Genomic DNA, 21263 nt, shown 5'->3' on the forward strand with positions numbered 1-21263 from the left:
ACTGGGAGCTTCATGGTATAGTTTCCATGGCCAGCTCTTGTAGGTTTAATGTGTAGGTGACCCAGTACTTTTGAACACATATACTGTAGGTGGATGTCTCACCAGATGATATTTCAAATAGTTCTCTTTTTTATAGTGCAGCCATCTACTTATTAATGTAGTCTTGTTAGCTTTAGATGAGTTTAATTGTTTTTTCTCAATTATTAGAACTACCAAAATGTCACTTTATTAAAAGGCACAAACCAGTTAAGGGGGATTTGTTCAGTTTAGATTTAGCTTTAACTAAAACAAAGTGGTCATATCACCAGCTGCATATCTCATTTTATTTAGCTTAGCTGTGTAGTTAGATAACTATGGAAGCCCGTTTCCGCCACTAAAAAAAAAAAAAAGCTAGTATCCATAACTCGAAATTTCGAGTTATTTTCTCGAAATTTCGAGAAATATAACTCGAAATTTCGAGTTACTTTTCTCAAAATTTCGAGTTAGCTCTGCCAATCAAAAATATACGTGAATGAGGTCGCTTTCTTGTTACACGGAAGCATATGGCGCAGGACCGCGCACTCAAAAACGGATCCCAACAAATTAAAGTATGTTTGCTGATAGTAACACCATGTGATTCAGCTAATAACACAGGGATTTCATCATTTGTGAAGCCAGGCTGAAAACACTCAGCAATCTGTGCATTCACGACTGGATGTAATACCGGTAGCTTAGCTGTAGCATTTGTAGCTGAGGGCTTCAGCTTCGGGGTAACATGGAAATGACGTCATTCACGTAGATTACTGATTGGCAGCGCTAACTCGAAATTTCGAGTTGCTTTTCTCAAAAATTTGAGTTAATATGTCGAAATTTCGAGATAATAACTCGAAATTTCGAGAAAATAACTCGAAATTTCGAGAAAATAACTCGAAATTTTGAGTTATGGATCCTTTTTTTTTTTTTTTAGTGGCGGAAACGGGCTTCCATAGATACCCAATTAGTGAGTTAGTGAGAAATTTAGTTTTTGGCTCAAACCTTGGTTAAATTACCAAAATAAAATCTCACTAAAAAAGATAGCATAAAAATGATTCTCGTAATATTGTTCAGTTTAGTTTAGCTTCAGCTAAAGCTAATGTAGGTAGCTAATCACAAGCTTGCATTTAATTAGCCTTTTCTTGCTTTATTTAGCTTAGCTACCTAGTTTCTACCCAGTTACCGAGTTTCTATAAGCTTGCTAACTTTAGAAATAGGCAAAATGCCTTTTCCTCAAATCATTAGATAAGTTACTAAGATATAATTTAATTAAAAGTATGAAAGGATATATTTGAATCAATCATTTTAGCTTTAGCTAAGCTACATGCCAGTCTTATCAGGTAAAATTTCATATGCCTTTCTTTCATTATTTAGCATTACTGTCTAGGTAGTTACCCTATTACACAGTTGCTCTAAGCTTGTTAGCTTTAGAGGATTTTAGTAGACTTCTTTCTTCCATCATGATTGGATTTAGCTACTTCCTGATTTAGCTTTGTGGAATGACTGTCTGATTAGCTTTACAGTCAGCCTATAATTCTATGGTTTGTGTTTTTTATATGCTGTTTTCATAAACACATAACACATTTGTTTATATAGGTTACAGATTTTAATCTAGCAAAAAACATATGAAAGATTGAGTCCAGTGGAGCATTTATTTTGGTTTTGCTTCTGTGCTTTGATTTTGTAGAACATGAATTGAAGTCAAATCAATTACTCTGGAAACCTACAGATTTGTTTATATTTCTGTGTCAGAGTTTGTGTTTAGTGCCAGCGTAGATCATCTCCCCAGTTTACTCTGCTGTCTGTACTGATGCTCTGCACCAGTTATAGGCGGTTCTGGTCCCTGTAAGTCTGCATGACTCACAGACTATTCTGAGACTCCCAATGTGTTTGTGTGATGTCTCCTTTGGATAGTGCATAATAAACATCGGAAGAGGAAGAAGAGGTGTAGCATTTACATGTATACATCGCAGTCTGTTCCTTGTGGTGTCAGGGAGTAGCAGTGTTTCTAAGTTGTCCTGATCCTATCTGTCTTTTTGTGGCGTTTAGAGGGTGCTGAGGAGGAGAAGGAGATGGAGGTGGTACATAAAGTATGCACCTCACCTCGCCTGGCCTCATCTCACTGACTGAAGTCTGACATTTCTTGCTGTTATTTTTGGATGGCCTGCTTCCGGGCTGCTGTAGCATCTCGTCATGATGTGGCTGAGGTGAAATGAAAGTAAACTCCCATGCCTGAAGGGTTTTTTTTGCTGTAGGTCACGTTGAAAGAGCAGACAGTTTTCTTCAGCAGCAGTACTGAAGCACCTGTGCTCAGGCTTCCCACTTCATTTCCTCTCAGCCTTCATTTTCTGACATTTTCTCAAACTGCTGCCGAGCTGAGTCGAAACTCCAGGCAAAGCCTGCACAGGGATCAGTGTTTGGTGTCAGAAAGTGCTTCGCCTTATTTGTCTTTAATGGACAGAGCGGTTAAATCAGTGAAAACACAACAGCCAGTTCTTTGACAGGATGTAGTGCATCCCCGCTATAACTGTCAAGGTTCAGGCATCCAGCCATGACCCTGCTTCATCTAAAGTGCAGCTCGGCGTGCTGCTAGCGAGTAGCTGCGCGGGGCTGGGCTGTTGTGAGGCTCAGCTGCTCACTGTGGCGTTTGTTGAAACATTCTGCAAGTCTGATTAAGGTCACTGAACTCAGTTTGCCAGTTTTGCAGCTTGGCTGTGGTGCAGCTCATTGACAGTTTACAAGCTGAGTTCAGTTTATTTACTCGCACAGTGATGACCGCAGCGGTGACGCGAACACTGAGAAAAATCAAAGACCTGTTCAAGTTTGTGCAGGTGATAAAACAAGAGTGTTATGAAAAAATACATTCAGAGTATCAGTCTAAATGCAGTGTTGCTGTGTCACCAGTGATGTAACACTTTATTGAAAATGCAAACAGGCTTGTTGAAATACAGCCAAAGAAAGCTCACACCATGCCAGCTGAACAACTTGTTCTATTTTGCAGGAGCCATACTATGTGCGATGTATAAAGCCCAACGAAATGAAGTCACCGGTGTTGTTTGATGACGCCCGCTGCCAGCACCAGGTGGCCTACCTTGGCCTGCTGGAGAACGTGAGGGTACGCAGGGCGGGCTTTGCCTACAGGCAGCTCTATGCTCGCTTCCTGCAGAGGTAAGACAACGTGATTACGGTCTAGTGAAGTGGTCTCTTCAGCAGCGGAGTGTAACACCATGAGTAAAAAGTTAAAAAAAAGTAACTTTTCTTACCCAAAATGTACTTTGATCTGAAACCTTAAAAAGATGGCACACATTTATGTAAATAATACTACTCAAGAGATTTAGACTATTTGACAATTGGTGCCTGTTTTAACAAAACCTAACACGACTAAAAAGACCTAAAGTTAACATTTAAGGTGTGTCAAAAAGTTGGCTAAAAGAAAAAACACATTACCAACATTACCAGCCTGGTTCGTGCATGATATGTTTTGTATTTTTTGAAGTCACTACGTGTTGGACAAGTCATTATAATGACCATAATTTAATTAGTATTACCTGAAACTAGAAAATGAGTCATTAGCCATCAGGACAGTGTTTAGAGGTCCCATCACAAGAAAGTGGAGGGCAGACTTCCACAGGACTGGAAGTTTTTTTTGGGAGCTAGAGGGATCGCCCCCTGCTGGTAATTAAAAAGAAAAAGTTTATGGCTTCAGTTGTCAGACTATGTTCAGCATTTATACTGTGGTTGCTTTCCCTTCAGGGTTGTCTTCTTGTGTAATTCTGCACCACTGCAAGCACCCTAGCTATTTTAGGATTAAAGTCCTGTTCTGACCATCTGCTGAATCTCCTCCACAGCTTCAAAATAGCAAACCTTCAAGTTGAATTCCATTTTTGGAGTTTTGGGAAGAGGAGGAAGTAGCAGTGAGCCCGATCTGGAGATTGGAAAGCTCAAGTGTGATTGTGTTACTCATAAACTCCTGAGTTTTTCTTTAACGGCCTGTCAGCAGGTGCACAATGGCACGATAGCAAATGTCAAAGTTAAAGTTACAAAATTGTCTGGGAGCAGGAAAGTGCTACATTAGAATAAGGTCTCAGCAGATGTGGCAGAAGCATGGCCATGTAAGTAATTAAATACAGATTTTAAAATTTTTTAATGAGAGCCAATGAAAGGAAGAAAAACATGGACAATGTCAGAATGTTATTTTGGTGTGGTCACAATGTTTTCTCCAATTTTAATCAAAGCTACACTTGACTCTAATACCATAAATTAAGATATCTGCCCTCCGATGCCTCTGGATATCACAGAAGGCATCTGGATAAAGTCTGACCCTCGTTGAGAGTTCATGGTGCACAAAAATGTGCAAATGTCAAAATCACAGTGACGATGAAAATTCTCTCGGTTATGCTTCTGATATTGATCCCTCAATCTGACACTTGGAAACTGCTTGGAAACTCACGTTCTCAGGTAGCAGAGTTAGTGATGTTCACTGACATCAACTGTCTCTACCCAAGTTTGAGGTCAGACTGCAAACACTTATGTGATCATCGTCTCTGATTCTTGCTGAATGTTGTTCAGGTATAAAATGACGTGCGAGTACACCTGGCCAAACCACCTGATGGCGTCAGACAGGGAAGCTGTGGAGGCCATCGTCATCCAGCACGGTTTCCAGGACGACGTTGCGTACGGCCAAACAAAGCTGTTTGTGAGAACGCCGCGGTCTCTCTTCACACTGGAGCAGGAGAGAAACCACCTCATCCCCATCCTGGTGACTTTCCTGCAAAAGGTGAGGCATGCAAGTGTCACCATGCTTCACAGCTGGTTTAATGTTTAATTTTAAAGATCCATTGATGTGATAGTTTGACATCTAATTCAGCATCAGGAACAGTTCAGATGGTGTGTTGAAGTTAATAACATGCAGTGTTTTTTCCACCAGGCTTCAAGGTATCAGAATAGAAACTGCAGTTTGTCTCAGGCTCATGAATATGTGGCTCTTGGTTATGTTTGACTGAAATTCATCTGCCAGCTTGAATCCTAATTTCCTGTAACAATAATTGGGATAATTAATGCGATCCAGAGCGCAGCTGCATTAAAGTCAATTACTTCGCTTGCTCAATGAAATACCCTTCTCTTTTCTCTTTCCTCTGACCTACTTTATAACTGCAGAGAAATCTGGAACTCTAACCGGAGGAAAAGTTTGTCTTAAGTGCTGTGGGATGCAGAGGCAATAATTTTTCTCTTGTTTTGTCTCTTTCACACGCCCCTTTGTTGTTGTTTTTTTAACCTGACCCACAGGTGTGGCGTGGGACTCTAGCTCGTGCAAGGTGCCGGCGGATGAGGGCCATCTATGCCATCATGGGCTGCTATAAGCGCTACAAGGTCAAGGCACACTTCTGGGAGGTGGAGCGGAGGTTTGCTAATGTGCGAACTATGGCCGACTATGGGAAGAGCTTGGAGTGGCCGACGCCGCCTGCAGCACTGTCGCAGTTTCACAGCATCACAGTCATGCTGCATCGCAGGTCAGAGCACATAAAAATATGCAACTCTGTGTGGTCTGTGAAATACTAAGGATATTTTACATTACATAGACTGACATATTATGCTGTGTCATTATATATTTGATAAAAGCTCAGCCAAAAGAAGCAGTGTCCATCCTTACTGCGTCCATGGGAACCCTACCAACATGATGCACAGTCACACAGTTTTAAACTTGGGTGTTATCAAATCGTTGTCTCTGGGGATTGACTTGATTTTGGAGCCAAGCTGAAGTGGCAGTTTTAGGAAACGCCGCTTTGGGGATTTTCATGTTGGCTTCATTGTTCATCCCCAGAGGTTGCTGCTTAGATGTGAAACACTTTAGAGACTTTATTACAGATGAAACAAAAGAGATGTAACTTTCGAATTAGTGGATTAGTTTTAGAGGTTAGTAAAGTATTAACGTTTAAAGATATTGAGAAACAGCCCTTCTACAGTGGCTGCTGGCTAAAGCCTGAATTCACAGATGCGAGAGTGATTCATCTGTCTGTTCTTTGCCGTTCTTTTGATCCACTTCAGACTTGGTGGATCTTTTCTGGGGTTTGAGGAAGAACAGCCCCAAGTTTGAAGTTGTTTGGATAAGTGGTTCAATATTTTAGCTGGAATTTATTCTCTGTTAGCAGTGTTTCCCATAAAGTGACTGCTGCCTGCCCGACTGCACATAGAGTTATACATATTCAAGCCTCTTAACCCTAGGTTTAACTATCTGAACTAAGTGCCAAACCCTAACCTAATCCTAATTCTATCCATTAGGGTTAAAGTCTTACTCCTTCTTCTTCATCCTTACCTGTTTATCCTCACTTCGTCTCCCTCACCCCCACCACTCTCTCCACCTCTTCTCTACCCTGCCTGCTTTCTTCCTCCATCTCTTTCATCTTCATTTTGTAAAGTGTGCAAAAATCTGGTTTCTTTTTTAAGCACATGTGTTGAAATCAACTCATCTCTTAAGGTCACTAAATTCTCAGTAGCTGCAGAATAAGTCGAGTCAGTGTTTGGCTGTGTGATTGAGTGAGTTTTGGATCACTGATTTTTATCCTTTATCTGACTCTAACTTAAAGCTGTTCCTCCAACTTTTCTTTCTTTGGGCCTTTGAAGTAATATCCACCCTCATGGCATGCTGTCTCGTTCTCATCCCTCGGTGTCAGGTGGTGGGCGAGGCAGATCGTGAAAAACATCCCGCCGTCTGACATGCTGGAAGTTCGGGCCAAAGTGGCAGCTATGACGGCTCTGAGCGGAGAGAGAAAAGACTGGGGAGTCAGCCGAGCCTGGGAGAGGGACTACCTGGCAAATGTAAGAATCACAGTAGTAACAAGATAAATCCTGGGTACCTTTGTTGTTTGTCAGCACATCGTGTTCGAATAGGTTGTAAAATTATTTGTTTTGGGATTTATTTTGACCTCTGGAAGACACTTGATTTATTTTACCTTTATTTAAGCAAGAAAATTGGACACTTGAGATATGAAATCTTTCACAAATTTGTGAGTATCCACCTTAATATGCAAAGATGAGGCAACACACGCACACACACATACATGCACGCCACACTTTTTGGTGAATAGATGCTGGGATGTGTGATCAGCAAAGATGGATGGATAGGTCACTAGGAGATTGGTGCTCCTAAAGTTTGCTTAAAAGATGCTGACTTTTCTGCAGTCTCACCATTTACTGTCTGAAGATGAACAGTCTCTGTTTCCAGTTTACATCACACTTTTCATAGTTTCAATACAGTTTGGCAAATAGCTAGTGAGCAAAACAATAATAAAACAACTTTCTTTAAGTGTAAAGAAGTACATTATATATATATATATATATATATATATATATATATATATATATCAGTGATTCATTAAAAAAAGTCACATGTTTGAGATGTCATTAGAAAAATAATGCCACTCTTATATGTGCATTAAGTTTTACAGATAACAAAGCAAAAGTAAATAACTTTCACTTGTAGACCACCAGAAATCTGGAGTAGGGCTCATCCAGATTTTGTCATCCACCTTTCTGTGACGTCACTGTGACACACAGACAAAATGGAAGCTTGTATGTGCATTTGATGACCTTTTGTCTGACAGCATAGTACAAAGAAAAACAAAGAAAATCCAACAGGGAACTATATCTGCAAGAAAGGAAAACATGTGAGCAAAATAAAAATGTATTGGCAACATTTTCAGAGAGAAAACACCAACAAAACACATTAAACCTGAGGGTTGTTGTACACACAGGCTACTTAGAAGAAGTGAGTACAGCTGTGGAGAATACCTGGGTGCAAGCAATCAGTGAAACACAATTATGGGAGGCAAAACTGAATAATAAGCACACAAGACAAACTAGCTCTTGAACATGAGAACACCTAACACAGATTTATACTTAAGACACGAGAAACACACGCGAGGCAGAATAAACTGAAACAGTGAATAAAAGCAAACTATAACCACCAAATAAACTAGATGGCAAAACTAAAACTAAGAAACCAGCCATTATGTCTGCAATTATTGTGATTCAGACAGCACACCTAAATCTCAGCTAGAAAAGCAGAACTACTTTTGAAATCACCTGAAATGATATTGCAATGCATTTTATTGAAAAGCTGGAGTTGACTTTTCTGCCGTTTTTACACTTTCCACTCCAGATTTAAAAAACAAACAAACCCAAAAAACAGTAGAAATAAGTCTCAGTGGCTTCCCTGGAAAGGCAGAACATGATTTCAAAATTTAAAAAAAAAACAAACTTGTTTCTTTATATATATTTTAACATATCAATGTTAAAATAGTGACATAGATTCTCAAACACTGCTGAACTAATAAAAACATTAAAGCATTTTGTAGTTTTATAGTTTTCCGCTTGTTTTTTCTGCCTCTTTAACTTTCAAAACGGAAGAATTTCTTAAGCAGTTGTCATTTCACATGACTCCCATTTAGTTAGTTCAGCTGGATATTTTGCAGCCCACTGGCAGGAAATTTTCACACAAATTCATCACAGTAATGAAAAAAGACTTGAACAATCAGCTGTGTATAGGATCATCTTTTGTTGTGAATGTATACTGTGCATGTGATGTGCCTTGGGCTGTGACCAAAAGAGGGCTGTTCATGTGAACACAGCCCTTTATTGATGAATACTACAGTTGCTTCATTTACCAGCTAATATGAGGTTGTTTTCTGACTTTAAAGATGCCTTCGGGGAGCGTGAGCGTGACTGCCGCAGAGTCCTGAGACATTCCCTTTGCTAGTTTGTCAGCTGGCCCCTGACTTGCTGGCCTCCTTCAGGGATCTAAGTTCATGTGATTGCATTTAATTCCACAGTGACCTGTAGATTAGTGCATGCATCGTGGCATTCAGTCAGGCTGAATCCTTACTGTGATTGTAAGTTCACCGAGTTCAGGGGGTTCATGTCCAGTCTTAAGCTTCAACAAAGGAAAATTTTCAGGTAATCAACACTAAGACCTGGAAAAAGTGCCTGAACCTGCCCCGTTTCATATTACTTAAATGAACATATTTAGACAGTGATTTTCCCATTCAGCAAAAATGGTGGCTACATTCATCTTTTATATATAGTCAGAGATGTTGAATCTTAGCTGTTGGTAGTAATTTGGAATCACACTAGCATATCAGTTCACTCAGTAGCACTCAGATTTACCTCTGGAACCAGAGAAGCTGGTACAAGTTTAAAAACTAAGAGGTTTTTTGGATACTTACCGTTTCCAAATAACACCAAACGATAAGCCATAATATAAGAGTAAACCAGTATGCATCCCTGTGAAAAATATATCCTCTGTCTTCTGACATGTTTTGATTACAGCATCAGACAACAGAGAGAAGTGTCACCTTGCCTCCATCACCTTATGAAACACCTTCACACCAATCAACAGGCAGTCATGGAGCCTCTTGGTTGGCATCCGGTGCTCTTTTGAAGTAGGCCTAGTTTCTCTCAGAGGGGATATTTGGTTTCCAAGTGGCTCTTTAGGCTTTCTTGGCGTCATGTTAGCACACATTCAGATTAAGGGACGTTGACATCTCCAGGCAAATGAAGCCATTAGGCAGTTCAACTTTCCTCTATGCTCCCTACTGATTTTTTTTCTCTTTTCTTTAGTTGGCAAATAGGCTGGACTGGTAGTTAGTTGTGGTTTGATTCACACAAGAAAGTGAGCTGTTTTCCCCTTTGTATTCTCCCTGCTGTCAGTCAGAGCCTTTGATGTGTCATGCTGTCATAATACTCCTCAAACAGACTGAGGTTCACTTTGATAGAAGAGATTTTTTAAGGGAAACGAGTGTGCAGAAAGTACTGATACAGAGACTGAATTTATTTATATAGTTTGTCTGCAGTTATTTACTGCAAAATGAATGTACGATGGTCACACCTGGATTTCTTCAGTGCACACAGTCTGGGAACCACAGCTTTAAACCGTGTACTGTATATATTAAAGCATGTAAAATAGATTGTAGGAGAAATGTTTAAAAAATGACCGTGATAGCTGCACTTTATAGGAGGAAGACTATAACAGAGTGTTAGATTTGCCACCAAATGTATTTCTCATCAGCTTTGGTCCCTCTGATTGCTCCTCCCCTTTGTGAGTGTGGACGCTTCATCTCTTTGCTCTTGAATGCTTTGCTTCTTATATTGATTTTTATTGATTTTTATGCTGATTTTTTCCCTTTTTTCCGTGTGAGCTTACCTGCGATAACTTCTGGACACTTGTAGATCATTAGGACTAGAGTGTTCTTAACAGAAACAGCAACATTTTATGGTTACCTTATCCTCAGCGCTCCGTGTGTCTGTGGCCTAGACACAGCTGAAGCCTGATTACAGCGTCTGGGCACCGAGCAGCCTCAATAGCCTGGAAAGGTGCTAACCGCTAGGCTAACTAGCAACAAGATGCCTTCCCTCTCCACAGATGACTACCACAGCCTCCTGCAGAAGATTGCAGTACTGGAGACAAAAATTCATCGCTTAGAAGTAAACGTGGAGGTAAATGGACTGTGTGGAAATGAAACAACCTTGCCTTTGATTCAAAACAATGGCGATGAGCAAGCTAGTACACAGCTAAGGAGCACAGATAACATGACCAAGAAAGTAGACTCTGTGCATTATTATAAATCCTCAAGTGATAATCCCCCCTTAGACTGTCTTGGTGCAAAACCAAGACATAAATCATGTCTCCTGGAAGGGGGAGGACGTATCACAGGCAGGGCACAGCGAGCTGAAATCTCTGAAACCGACTGGCCTTCACTTCCTACGAGACAGAGAAGCTCTTCTACCCCTGTATACGGGAGGAAACAGGACTGGACAACCGTGAATAGGAAGGTTAACAACAAACCTCCAAAACAACTGAATGTGAAACTGCAGAACAGATTTGCTCCACTATCAAAGGACCCTGGATCTATATCGGACAACCATCCATCTAAAAGCAGCGAAATAAGGTCTGAAAATCTGTTGAAAAGTGAAAGGCCACAGGGAAAGCTAAAGGCTAGGCCTGAAACTCTGATTGTGGGTGACTCTGCCGTAAAGGATGTACAAAGGATGTGCGGTAAGAACACTAAAGTCCTCTGCTTTCCTAACGATATGGTCAACAACCTGAAGGAGAGAATTCTTCAAATTGCAGATGAATATCCAACTGTGACAAACATTGTTCTGCATACAGGGTCAAACGATGTGTCCAAACAACAGTCGGAGGTTCTGAAACGGGACTTTACTGGATTATTAAATACTGTAAACCCTCTGAATGCAGCTGTATTCATCAGTGGACCTGTACCGCCGGTCAGAGGAGGAGACGAGAGATTCAGCAGGTTGTTTACACTGAATAAATGGCTTATATCAGCATGTGCTGACCACTCAGTGCACTTTATCGACAACTTTAATATTTTTTGGGAACGCAGGCATCTGTTCAAAGCAAATGGATTTAATTTTAACAAGTCAGGGGTGAAACTGTTCACCTCCAACTTGTTTTATTCCATACGTCATCCATCCGTGCTTGGTGCCAAGGCTGAGATAAACGAGGAGTTATCTCATAAAGAGGAACAAACAGTACTCCAAGAACAGACAAAGCCCAGCAGAAACCTTGAGGAGGAGCTCCATTTGCCCCCACCCGGGAAGAGCCTCAGAAAGGAGAGACATCCATGGCATCTGAGGAAGAGCCTCAGAAAGGAGAGACATCTAAGGCAAGAAGAGGGGTCCCTATTTGCCTCCAACTCTCTCAACAACACCAACGACCAGGACAAGGGACCACGACCTTCCCCAGTCCCCCAAACCCCTGACAGGCCATCACCCTCCTCCCCCTCCCTTTCTCCCTCCTCCCCACACCTGAAATTCACTGAGGAGATGATGGAGCGGGTCAATGCTGGGCTCAGATCTACCCCCCGTCCCAATCCCTTTTTGTCCCCCATAAACCCCCCACCAGAGCGGCCAAAGGTTCGCCATCGAGCCCCACCCTCAACAGAGCAATCGAAGTCACATTGCCCAGCCTCGCCCCCCTTAGTTCCTCTTCATGCCCTGTCTCCGCAGTCTGATGTGTGATGTGTGAAGGGTCCGGGCTGCGAGGATTATGGCAGTGATGACTTTTCCCAGGAGAAGCTGGGACCCTGTTTACTAGAAGGTTTTAAAATTTCTGTACTTTTAGGTGACAGGAGACATGTGGCCTGGTCAAAACACAGAGAGCTGCACTCTAAAAGATCTTTAAATATAGTAAACATACCTTGTGTGCCACAGACTGCTCCCAAACACGAGGGGACAAGTAATACCTCTAAAACACTTAAGTTGGCTTTATTAAACATTAGATCTCTAGCTGGGAAAACATTTTTAATTAATGATTTAATCACTGAGCACAGCCTTGATTTTATGTTTTTAACTGAAACTTGGTTGGACCAAAGTAACAGTGGAGCTGTTCTCATCGAGACGACCCCTCCTAACTACAGTTTTATCAGTGAGGTCAGGGCGAGCAGGAGAGGAGGAGGGGTTGCTGTCTTATTTAATGAATCATTTCAATGTAAGCAGCTATCTCCTGGAAGTTTTCAGTCTTTTGAATATGTGGCTTTACAGCTGAAGGCCCCATCCAAAGTTGTGTTTCTTAATGTTTACAGGCCTCCCAAATACTGCACAGACTTTTTTAATGACCTCAGTGAACTGCTGTCTGTGATCTGTGTTGATTTTGACTGTGTAATTATTGCTGGGGATTTTAACATTCATGTGGACAACCCTCAGGACAAAGGGACTAAAGACCTGAGTAACACTGGGCAACTTTGGGCTGACTCAGCATGTAACAGAGGCCACACATAATAGAGGACACACTCTTGACCTACTGATCTCCAAAGGCCTGAGCATTTCAAAGGTTACTGTGTCTGATGTGGGCCTGTCTGATCATTACTGTGTTTTCTTTGAAAGTAAAATCTCAGCCCACACAAATATATCAACAACAGTGATAACAAAACGGTGTATAACTGAACACAGTAGTGCAATTTTTAACCAGGTCTTCCCATTAACACCTGACCTGCCCAGAGGGTCAGTCAATGAGCTCGTCAATAGCTTCAATGCTAACATGTTAAATGTAATGGACACTATTGCTCCCATTAAGGTGAAGGTTATCTCTGGAAGGAAAAAGTCTCCATGGAGAAACTCCACACTGGTGAAAAATGAAAAAAGAGAGTGTAGGAAAGCTGAGCGCAGATGGAGAAAAACAAACTTCCAGGTTCATTATGACATTTATAAAGAGAAACTTCACAATTATAATTTACAACTGAGGAATGCAAGGAGGTCCTACTTCTCTGACATCATCACTAAAAACAGCCATAATGCTCGGGTCTTATTTTCTACAGTTGACAGGCTAACAAACCCTCCTGTGTCAGTGGCAGCTGAACTTCATTCAACCATGGCCTGCAATGACTTTGCCAAATTCTTCACTGAAAAAATCCAAAAAATTAGACAAGCAATTGGTACATCAACAGCAGATCCAGGATATGTACTGTGTCCACCAAAAAACTGTTTAAACACCATGAAACAGTTTCAACCTATTAACAGCAAAGACCTGGAGGACATCTTAGGTCAACTGAACTCCTCCTCCTGCTGTTTAGATGTCCTGCCAACAAGTTTTTTCAAAAAGGTCTCAAAGACTTTAGAGTCAGACCTGTTACAGATCGTCAATTTTTCCTTAATGTCAGGTGTGTTTCCAGAACCACTAAAAACTGCTGTAATCAAACCTATACTGAAAAAGGACAATCTTGACAAGACACAAATGAACAACTACAGGCCGATCTCAAATCTCCCGTTTTTAAGTAAGATCATTGAAAAAGCAGTTTCTCAACAGCTCAGTTACTTCTTAAAACAGAATAATTGCTACGATGCCTTCCAGTCAGGTTTTAGACAGAACCACAGCACTGAAACCGCTCTGACCAAAGTGTTTAATGACATATGTCTGAATACAGACAGTGGAAAAATGTCAGTCCTAGTTTTACTGGATCTCAGTGCAGCATTTGATACAGTTGACCACAACATATTACTCAAACGACTGGAGAACTAGACAGGTCTTTCAGGAACTGTACTAAACTGGTTCAAAACATACGTAGAAAACAGGAAATACTTTGTATCAATAGGTAACTTCACATCTGAGCAGACAAGTATCACATGTGGAGTTCCCCAAGGTTCCATCTTGGGACCCCTTCTGTTTAACATCTACATGCTCCCACTGGCACAGATTATAAACAACAACAAAATAAACTATCACAGCTATGCAGATGACACACAAATATATATCACAATGTCACCAGGAGACCGAGGCCCTGTACAGGCTCTTGGTAAATGCATTGAGGAAATCAATGACTGGTTGTGCCACAATTTTCTCCAGCTAAACAAAAACAAAACTGAGGTAATAGTCTTTGGCGCCAAAGAAAAACGATTACAGGTCACCAGAGAACTTCAATCTATACATCTAAAAACCACAAACCAGGCGAGAAATTTGGGTGTAGTGATGGATGCAGACCTAAACTTAGAAAAACACATTAAGACAATAACAAAGTCAGCTTACTATCACCTCAAGAATATATCAAGGATAAAAGATCTGATGTCTCAACAGGACCTGGAAAAACTAGTCCATGCATTCATCTTTAGTAGGCTTGATTACTGTAACAGCATCTTTACAGGTCTACCTAAAAAATCAGTCAGACAACTACAGCTCATTCAGAACTCTGCTGCTCGAGTCCTCACTAAGACCAAAAAAGTGGACCACATCAGTCCAGCTCTGAGGTCCTTACACTGGCTGCCTGTCCGTCAGAGGATAGACTTTAAAGTTCTGATGCTGGCCTATAAAGCTCTGAATGGTTTAGGACCAAAATACATCAATGACCTCCTGACCCAGTATGAACCATCCAGATCCCTCAGGTCATCTGGATCCGGTCTTTTATCAGTTCCCAGAGTCAGAACCAGACACGGAGAAGCTGCATTCAGCTTTTATGCTCCTTATATCTGGAACAAACTCCCAGAAAGCCTCAGATCAGCTGAAACACTCAGTTTATTTAAATCCAGGTTGAAGACTCACCTGTTCTCAGCTGCATTTGAATAAAGCACCAAATCCACACTTTAAGCTTAAATTTCAAAACTTACATTTAACTACTGATTTTATCTACTGTTCTGATTTTATCTGTTTTGATTTTATATACTGTTGTTTGTTTGTTTGTTTGTTTGTTAATTAGTTAGTTAGTTTATTTGCTTGTTTTATTCAATTTTAAATCATGCTTTTTATTTGTTCTTGTTCTAATGTCTCTGTAAAGCACTTTGAATCACCTTGTTGTTGAATTGTGCTATACAAATAAACTTGCCTTGCCTTGCCTTGCCTCTGAAACGGCACGTCAGGCTCCGTGTCTGGTAACAGCAGCCAGGGGCCTTGAGCTTTGATCTGCTGCTTATGGAATTAAAGCGATAAAAAGGCTTAAAAGAGGCTGGGAGAGGTCACCTGGAGTTTTGTGACTAACAGCGAAGTGCATTCCTATTCCATCTGTACTGAAGATCGTCGCCTCAACCGACCTCCTGAAATAATACTGGTCTTTCATTTCTGCAGGCCCGAGACTGCCCTCAGACCAGCGCCAGCTTCATCCGAATTTCCAAGGAGCTGAAGAACAAAGACGAGTACAGTCAGGTCCTCTTCTCGAGCTTCTGTAGGAAGGTACAGTATGTGAGGAAAGAACACGGGGAAATGGAAATGTCTGTTTTGTAGCCACAAGGAGTTTCTTTCTTCTGCTGCTTCCTTTTAGCTTTGGGATGTTTTTCTGGTTCGATGTGTTTCCCATTCCACCCCCTCATGCTTCCTCTCTTTTGTAACAGCTCATCTTTCAATATTTCATGTTCAAACCAGTGAACACAGCCTTCTCAGGAAGTAATCTGAGGATCAATCATAAAAAGGAACTGCACTATGAATTCAGTCCTCAAGTTCCCTTAACCTGAATGAAGCGCTGCTTATTATTTTACCTCATGCTGAACCTCTTATCGTCTCCCTGAGGATAATAATGGCCATACTTTCCATATCAGGGACTGAACATTGAGGGCTTCGCCTAAGTTATGAGTAGAGCTTAGTTATATTTGAAGTTACGTAGCCTTTGATACAGTGAACTGAAGCAACCCCCGACTCACAGACCCACCACAGTCTTTTTTATGTTTTCTTGTGTGTTGCTTCTTTGCTGCTTTACAAGGAAAACCTGTTTTTGAAATGAAATAACCCAAAAGATCCTGCAAGAGGCATGAAGGGCTCTTCACAGAAAATAGAAAATGAACAAACATGCTGAAGCTTTTTCTTTCCCCTGTTCTGCTCTCTCAGGTGAACAGGTTCAACAAGAGCACAGACCGAGGCCTGCTCATCACAGACAAGTACATCTACAAATTAGAGCCAAAGAAACAGTATAAGGTTCTGAAGAAGCTTCCTTTAGACTCAGTAAGTACTCACGTGGGAGAGCATACACTCTGAATGCAAGCTCACACACAGACTCATTTGCTAGCTTCCCTTCTAAATCCCTTCTCTTATCTTCACTCCTGCTGTCTTTATCCAATATTTCCAGCATTGCAAATGTATCCTGTTGGGATCTGAGCATATGTTACTCATTTCCACAGCCTGATTACATTATAACTCTCACCCTTAAACCCCAGACTGATTAAACATAGTGTCCCCAACAATGCTCATAGTTGCAGGCATTGACTTTTTACCATAAGACCATATGATGATTTTACAGTTTTTAATACAATAATAAATACTTTCATTTTTCATTAATTGCTTCAGTCAGTACTAAATTCACTTTACTGTCCTTATACTTATTTTGTGCTTTCATGTGGTCTCAGAGTGACTGAATGTCTGCTCAACTCTTTTGGTGCAGAATTTGCAGAGTTATTCATCATAATACATTTCTGATAAATAGTACAAACACATATATTGCATATAATGTTTGTGGCTGAGAATTAATTGTAACTGGACGGCTCATTGCTGCACTGGTTTGAATCCACAGGCCATCATGTTCTCTCCCTTCTCTCTCGTTACTTCCTCCTGTAGTCCAAAGACATGCACGTTAGGGCAAGGGTCTCCAACTCCAGGCCTCAAGGTTCGGTGTCCTGCAGGTTTTAGACATTACCCTCGGTCAACACACCTGAATCAAATGATTAGTTCATTACCAGGCCTCTGGAGAACTTCAAGACATGTTGAGGAGGTAATTTAACCATTTAAATCAAATGTGTTGAAAGACACATCTAAAACCTGCAGGATGCCAGCCCTTGAGGCTGAGAGTTGGACGCTCCTGTGTTAGGGTAATTGGGGATTGTAATTTGCCACAGGTGTCAAGGCCTCGTGGCCTGTGACAGATCACTCCAGCACCCTTGCAGATGTGAACTAGATAAACAGTTTTTAAAATGGATTGATGGATTGTAACTGTGGCCTTCCAGCTGGAGGAGCCTTGACTAGACAGAACATTTTGATATTAGCATGAAAATGACCAAGATTTCACATTATTATGTAAAGGCACATAAAAAGTAGATTCCCAAGTCAGGAACTGTAACCATCCAAATATCACTTAAGTGGAACATTACAGCATACATGAAAGCACTGAAGAAACATTATTGTACTTGTGTTCAGCAAGTCAGTAAAATGCGCGGCAATAAATAAGTCCAGAAATCATGCCGCCCATAAGCAAGTACAAATCAGAAGGCTGATGTCAAAATGAGGACAGAAAGCAAGGGAGACACAACTACTGCAAAAACATGCTTTTTCAGCCAAGCTCACTGGACCCAGGTGTAGCTCATGCCGTTAGTTAGTCTCCTGTTAGCTCCTGAAGAACAAAGCACAGAACAAAACCAAGACAAATCACAGAGGTTTATAAAAGGTTTTGTCCTTAAAGTGTGGTACAAATACAAAAATAACAGCTGTTATGAATGTGGTCAGACTTTTTGTGCTTTATTCTGGCTGCTCTTTATTTCTTACTCTGTCCCCTCAGTTGTGTACACGCACAAACACAAACACACACACACCTATTCATCTTCCGTCCTGTTTGACCCAGGTCACAGCCATCCATCAACAAGTACAAGAGCAATAAGAGGACTCACACTGAGAGAACACTGTCTTCCTTTGGGTCTCAGGGCTGATGACCTTTAAGAATTGTGAGGTTGTTGATCAGTCAGTCAGTGTTTGTGTGCGTGTTTGTGTGTGTACGTTAGGTTTTGTTGTCAACATGTGACGCCGTGGTCATGCTTGGGAGGCAGCTGCCAAGCTTAGCTTTAGATTTTCTGCCATATGGGGCGAACCTCAGCTGAGAAACTGGATCAGGAATCTCAAAGGGCTGCTGGCTCTGCAGGGCAAGAGGCTGAAGTTCTCTTGAAATAACAGAAATCATAATTTTCTTCTACAGCTTGATGCATGAACCTTGGTGTTGGGAAAACATACAGAAAGTGAAGGGTTGACTAAAGAATTTAACATGTGGAACACTGGGTCTCTTTTTATATCTAAAAAAAAAGGGGGGGGGGGGGGGGGGGGTGGTATTGTTTCAGGTAGAGGCATTTAGCCAAACCTCTATGGTACTGTGATGGTGCATTTAATGCTAGAAAAACCTTCTTGGACATTTGGCATTTACCTCTGTCTCGGGTAAAAGTATGTTTTTATCACCACACAGACTTAAGGCGTCTTAAAGCAGGGCTGTAAGCATGCAGTCAAGATTGGAGGAGACCAACTCTAGAACTGTTGACCAAGCAGCTTAATGTCTTTGCTCTCTCATACATATTACATATATTTAAGAGAATTAAATGTATGTAATTGTCTTTACAGTGTCTGCATCTTTAAATGCATGGCGCTTCCACCATGTGATCAGCTGATTAGTGACTTAATGAGCAGTTTAACTGTTGTACCTAATAAAGTGGCTGTGTGTGTTTTGTAATAGCTAGTAGCACACCTTCTTTTTTGGCCAGAAAAACTTCTTAAACTGAACTAAAAAATTGAGATGTATGTAATAGTTTGTCTAGTTTATGATATTTCCATCCCATTTTTTACCCAGTTCCTCACTGAGGAATCTGAGATTAAGATGGATTCCAACAAAAGTTGGAGATTGCCAAGTGCCATCAGACTTTGAGGTGACTCAGGTACTGAATGCAAAATAGCTTTCACTGAGAACACCTTCGTGAGATGTAATGAGTCAGCACAGCTGGACGTCCAGCAGTGATAGAAGAGAGGTGGAGAGAGAGAGCGCTTGCATGCCAGAGGGTTAAAAACTATCATTATGCAGCAGCGGAGCGGCTAAAGATAGCTGGTGCCATTAGACTCTGGTGCTCAGAATGAGGAATATGAGTCTTATCCAGGTCAGAAACTCAGAATACAGCATTAAAGAAGCAGTGCATCTCTGACTCTCACCCAGGTCACAGCTGAGGTCAAAACCTGAAGCAAAACACGAGCTCTGTACCTCTGACTGGTCAAATTCAGAAAACCTGACTTTAACTGGCGCTTATGTTTACTCAGTCTTCAAAAAATGTTGACAAAATTAAAAACTAAGCATTCACTTTGCATAAACATATTGTAAGCTTAAATAGTTACTGTTAAAACATTTAGTCATTTAAATAACTGATAGAAAGTTAATGGACGTTTCTCACACTGGAGTATTTCCAGTCATTAAACTTTTGATTTGTTTATAAGATAAACTATGTGAAAAATGCTCCTTTTATTTAGAACAGTCAAATGTTCAAAGTAGAAATCAAAGTGAAATTAAAAGACTGCTAGGAAGGAATACTAAAAACAATAGGAACACTGGAAAACTTTACACAACAACACAATCTCACAGCAACAGAGGAGATGGCGAGTTTATATACTGCAGGTGAGCTATTGGCAAATAGTGAACAAGTGGGATTAATCAAGGTGGAGCAGACGATGACCAATGAGGGGGGACAAGGAAAAGGAAGAAATAAAAATGAAAGGAATACACAAGGAGCAGTGATTTCAAAATAAAACAGGAAAGAGCGTGATCTTTGAGGTATAGAAGTCTCCCATAGATACTAATTTACAATTTATTGGGGGACATGTCTTGCTTTTTTGTATTATCTCTCTTTTGAGTCAGTCTTGATTGAATTTAGGTTCGATTTATCTACCATGAAGTCTTCTCATAGGTCAGGGACCTCAAACTCATTTTATACTGCAGGCCACACGCAGCCCGCTTTGATTTTCTGTGGGCTGAACCCGTAAAACTCCAATTTCTGTTGATGTAAAAAGTTTAACTACAGATTTAATCAAGGAGATAAGACAAAAAAAGTGCAATATTCAACATTATTTCTCAGTTTTCCTACATGGTAAAGAAATGCTGCTGTTGTAAATGAAAGAAATCAGTCAGCATGAGTCTTTGAGCTTCAATTGTAAGGAGAAATGTGTAAAATGACAGATATCTATCATTTTATTACTTGTGAATGAGGGAGATTTTTATGGGAAGGAAAAGCTGTAAAACTAGCAAAGAAAGACTTAAAAGTTCAAAATTCCTGCCCTCCTTCACATTTTCCAAAGCCATCCAGCAGGCTGGATTGGGGTCTTTGCCAGGTCAATTCTGGCCCACAGGCCTTATGTTTGACACCCCTAGATTATGTTCCAGTTTAAACCTTAATCATAAGAATAAAGCAGATAATCAAGGCAAAGTATAAAAACTTAAAACAGCCCCTAATGTCTAATGCAGGGCAGTTGCATTTCTTAAATTTGTGACGTTTATATTGTAATTATAAATTGGATATTTTTAGATTTTTTTTGTTGGGTTGACAGAGTGAGCACCTAAAAGATATGGTCTTGTACTGTGCAGCCAAAGTTTGTTTGTCTATTTAGTGAAACTTTAAAGACTGAAGTAAACGATTAACTGAAAAGATCATAAATGAGCCTCATATCAAATCCATCTTGTGTTATTTTAGAGCTGTAATTTAAGCACTGCCACTGCAAAGAGAAGTGCTGCAGATACAATAGAACAAAGTAAAGTAATGTAATTTATAAAATATGTTTGGAACACAGTAAAAAGTATCACGCTGCTAGATCAGCTGTGCAGCTTCCCCTTCACTGAAGGGCAGGTTTAACCAGCGTTTGTCGGTGCTGGGACATCCTGCACATTGTCGTCCCTGCTGGATTAACCTGTATGGCTGGAGGCCGTAAGAGGCTTAGTCCACTCTGTCCTTCCATTTGCTTTCTAAAAACCCATGACACTTTCTCTGTTTGCATGTCTCCTCTGGTTTTGTCTTTGACCTATATGGGTCTCTCATAGTCC

The 21263-nt window shown here is 40.7% G+C and overlaps 1 protein-coding gene across 1 annotated transcript in view; it reads left to right on the forward strand.

Moving 5' to 3' along the window:
* myo1g (myosin IG) overlaps positions 1-21263 on the forward strand; it is an 82256-nt gene that overhangs the window by 35567 nt on the left and 25426 nt on the right. Inside the window, exons 16-21 of the mRNA XM_004569192.4 lie at positions 3014-3180; positions 4582-4789; positions 5299-5522; positions 6684-6828; positions 15578-15682; positions 16331-16444. Coding sequence (XP_004569249.1) covers positions 3014-3180; positions 4582-4789; positions 5299-5522; positions 6684-6828; positions 15578-15682; positions 16331-16444 — 963 coding nt within the window. The remainder of the gene's footprint in view (positions 1-3013; positions 3181-4581; positions 4790-5298; positions 5523-6683; positions 6829-15577; positions 15683-16330; positions 16445-21263) is intronic.

This window comes from Maylandia zebra, linkage group LG22 (assembly GCF_041146795.1).
Source record: "Maylandia zebra isolate NMK-2024a linkage group LG22, Mzebra_GT3a, whole genome shotgun sequence".
NCBI lineage: Eukaryota > Metazoa > Chordata > Actinopteri > Cichliformes > Cichlidae > Maylandia > Maylandia zebra.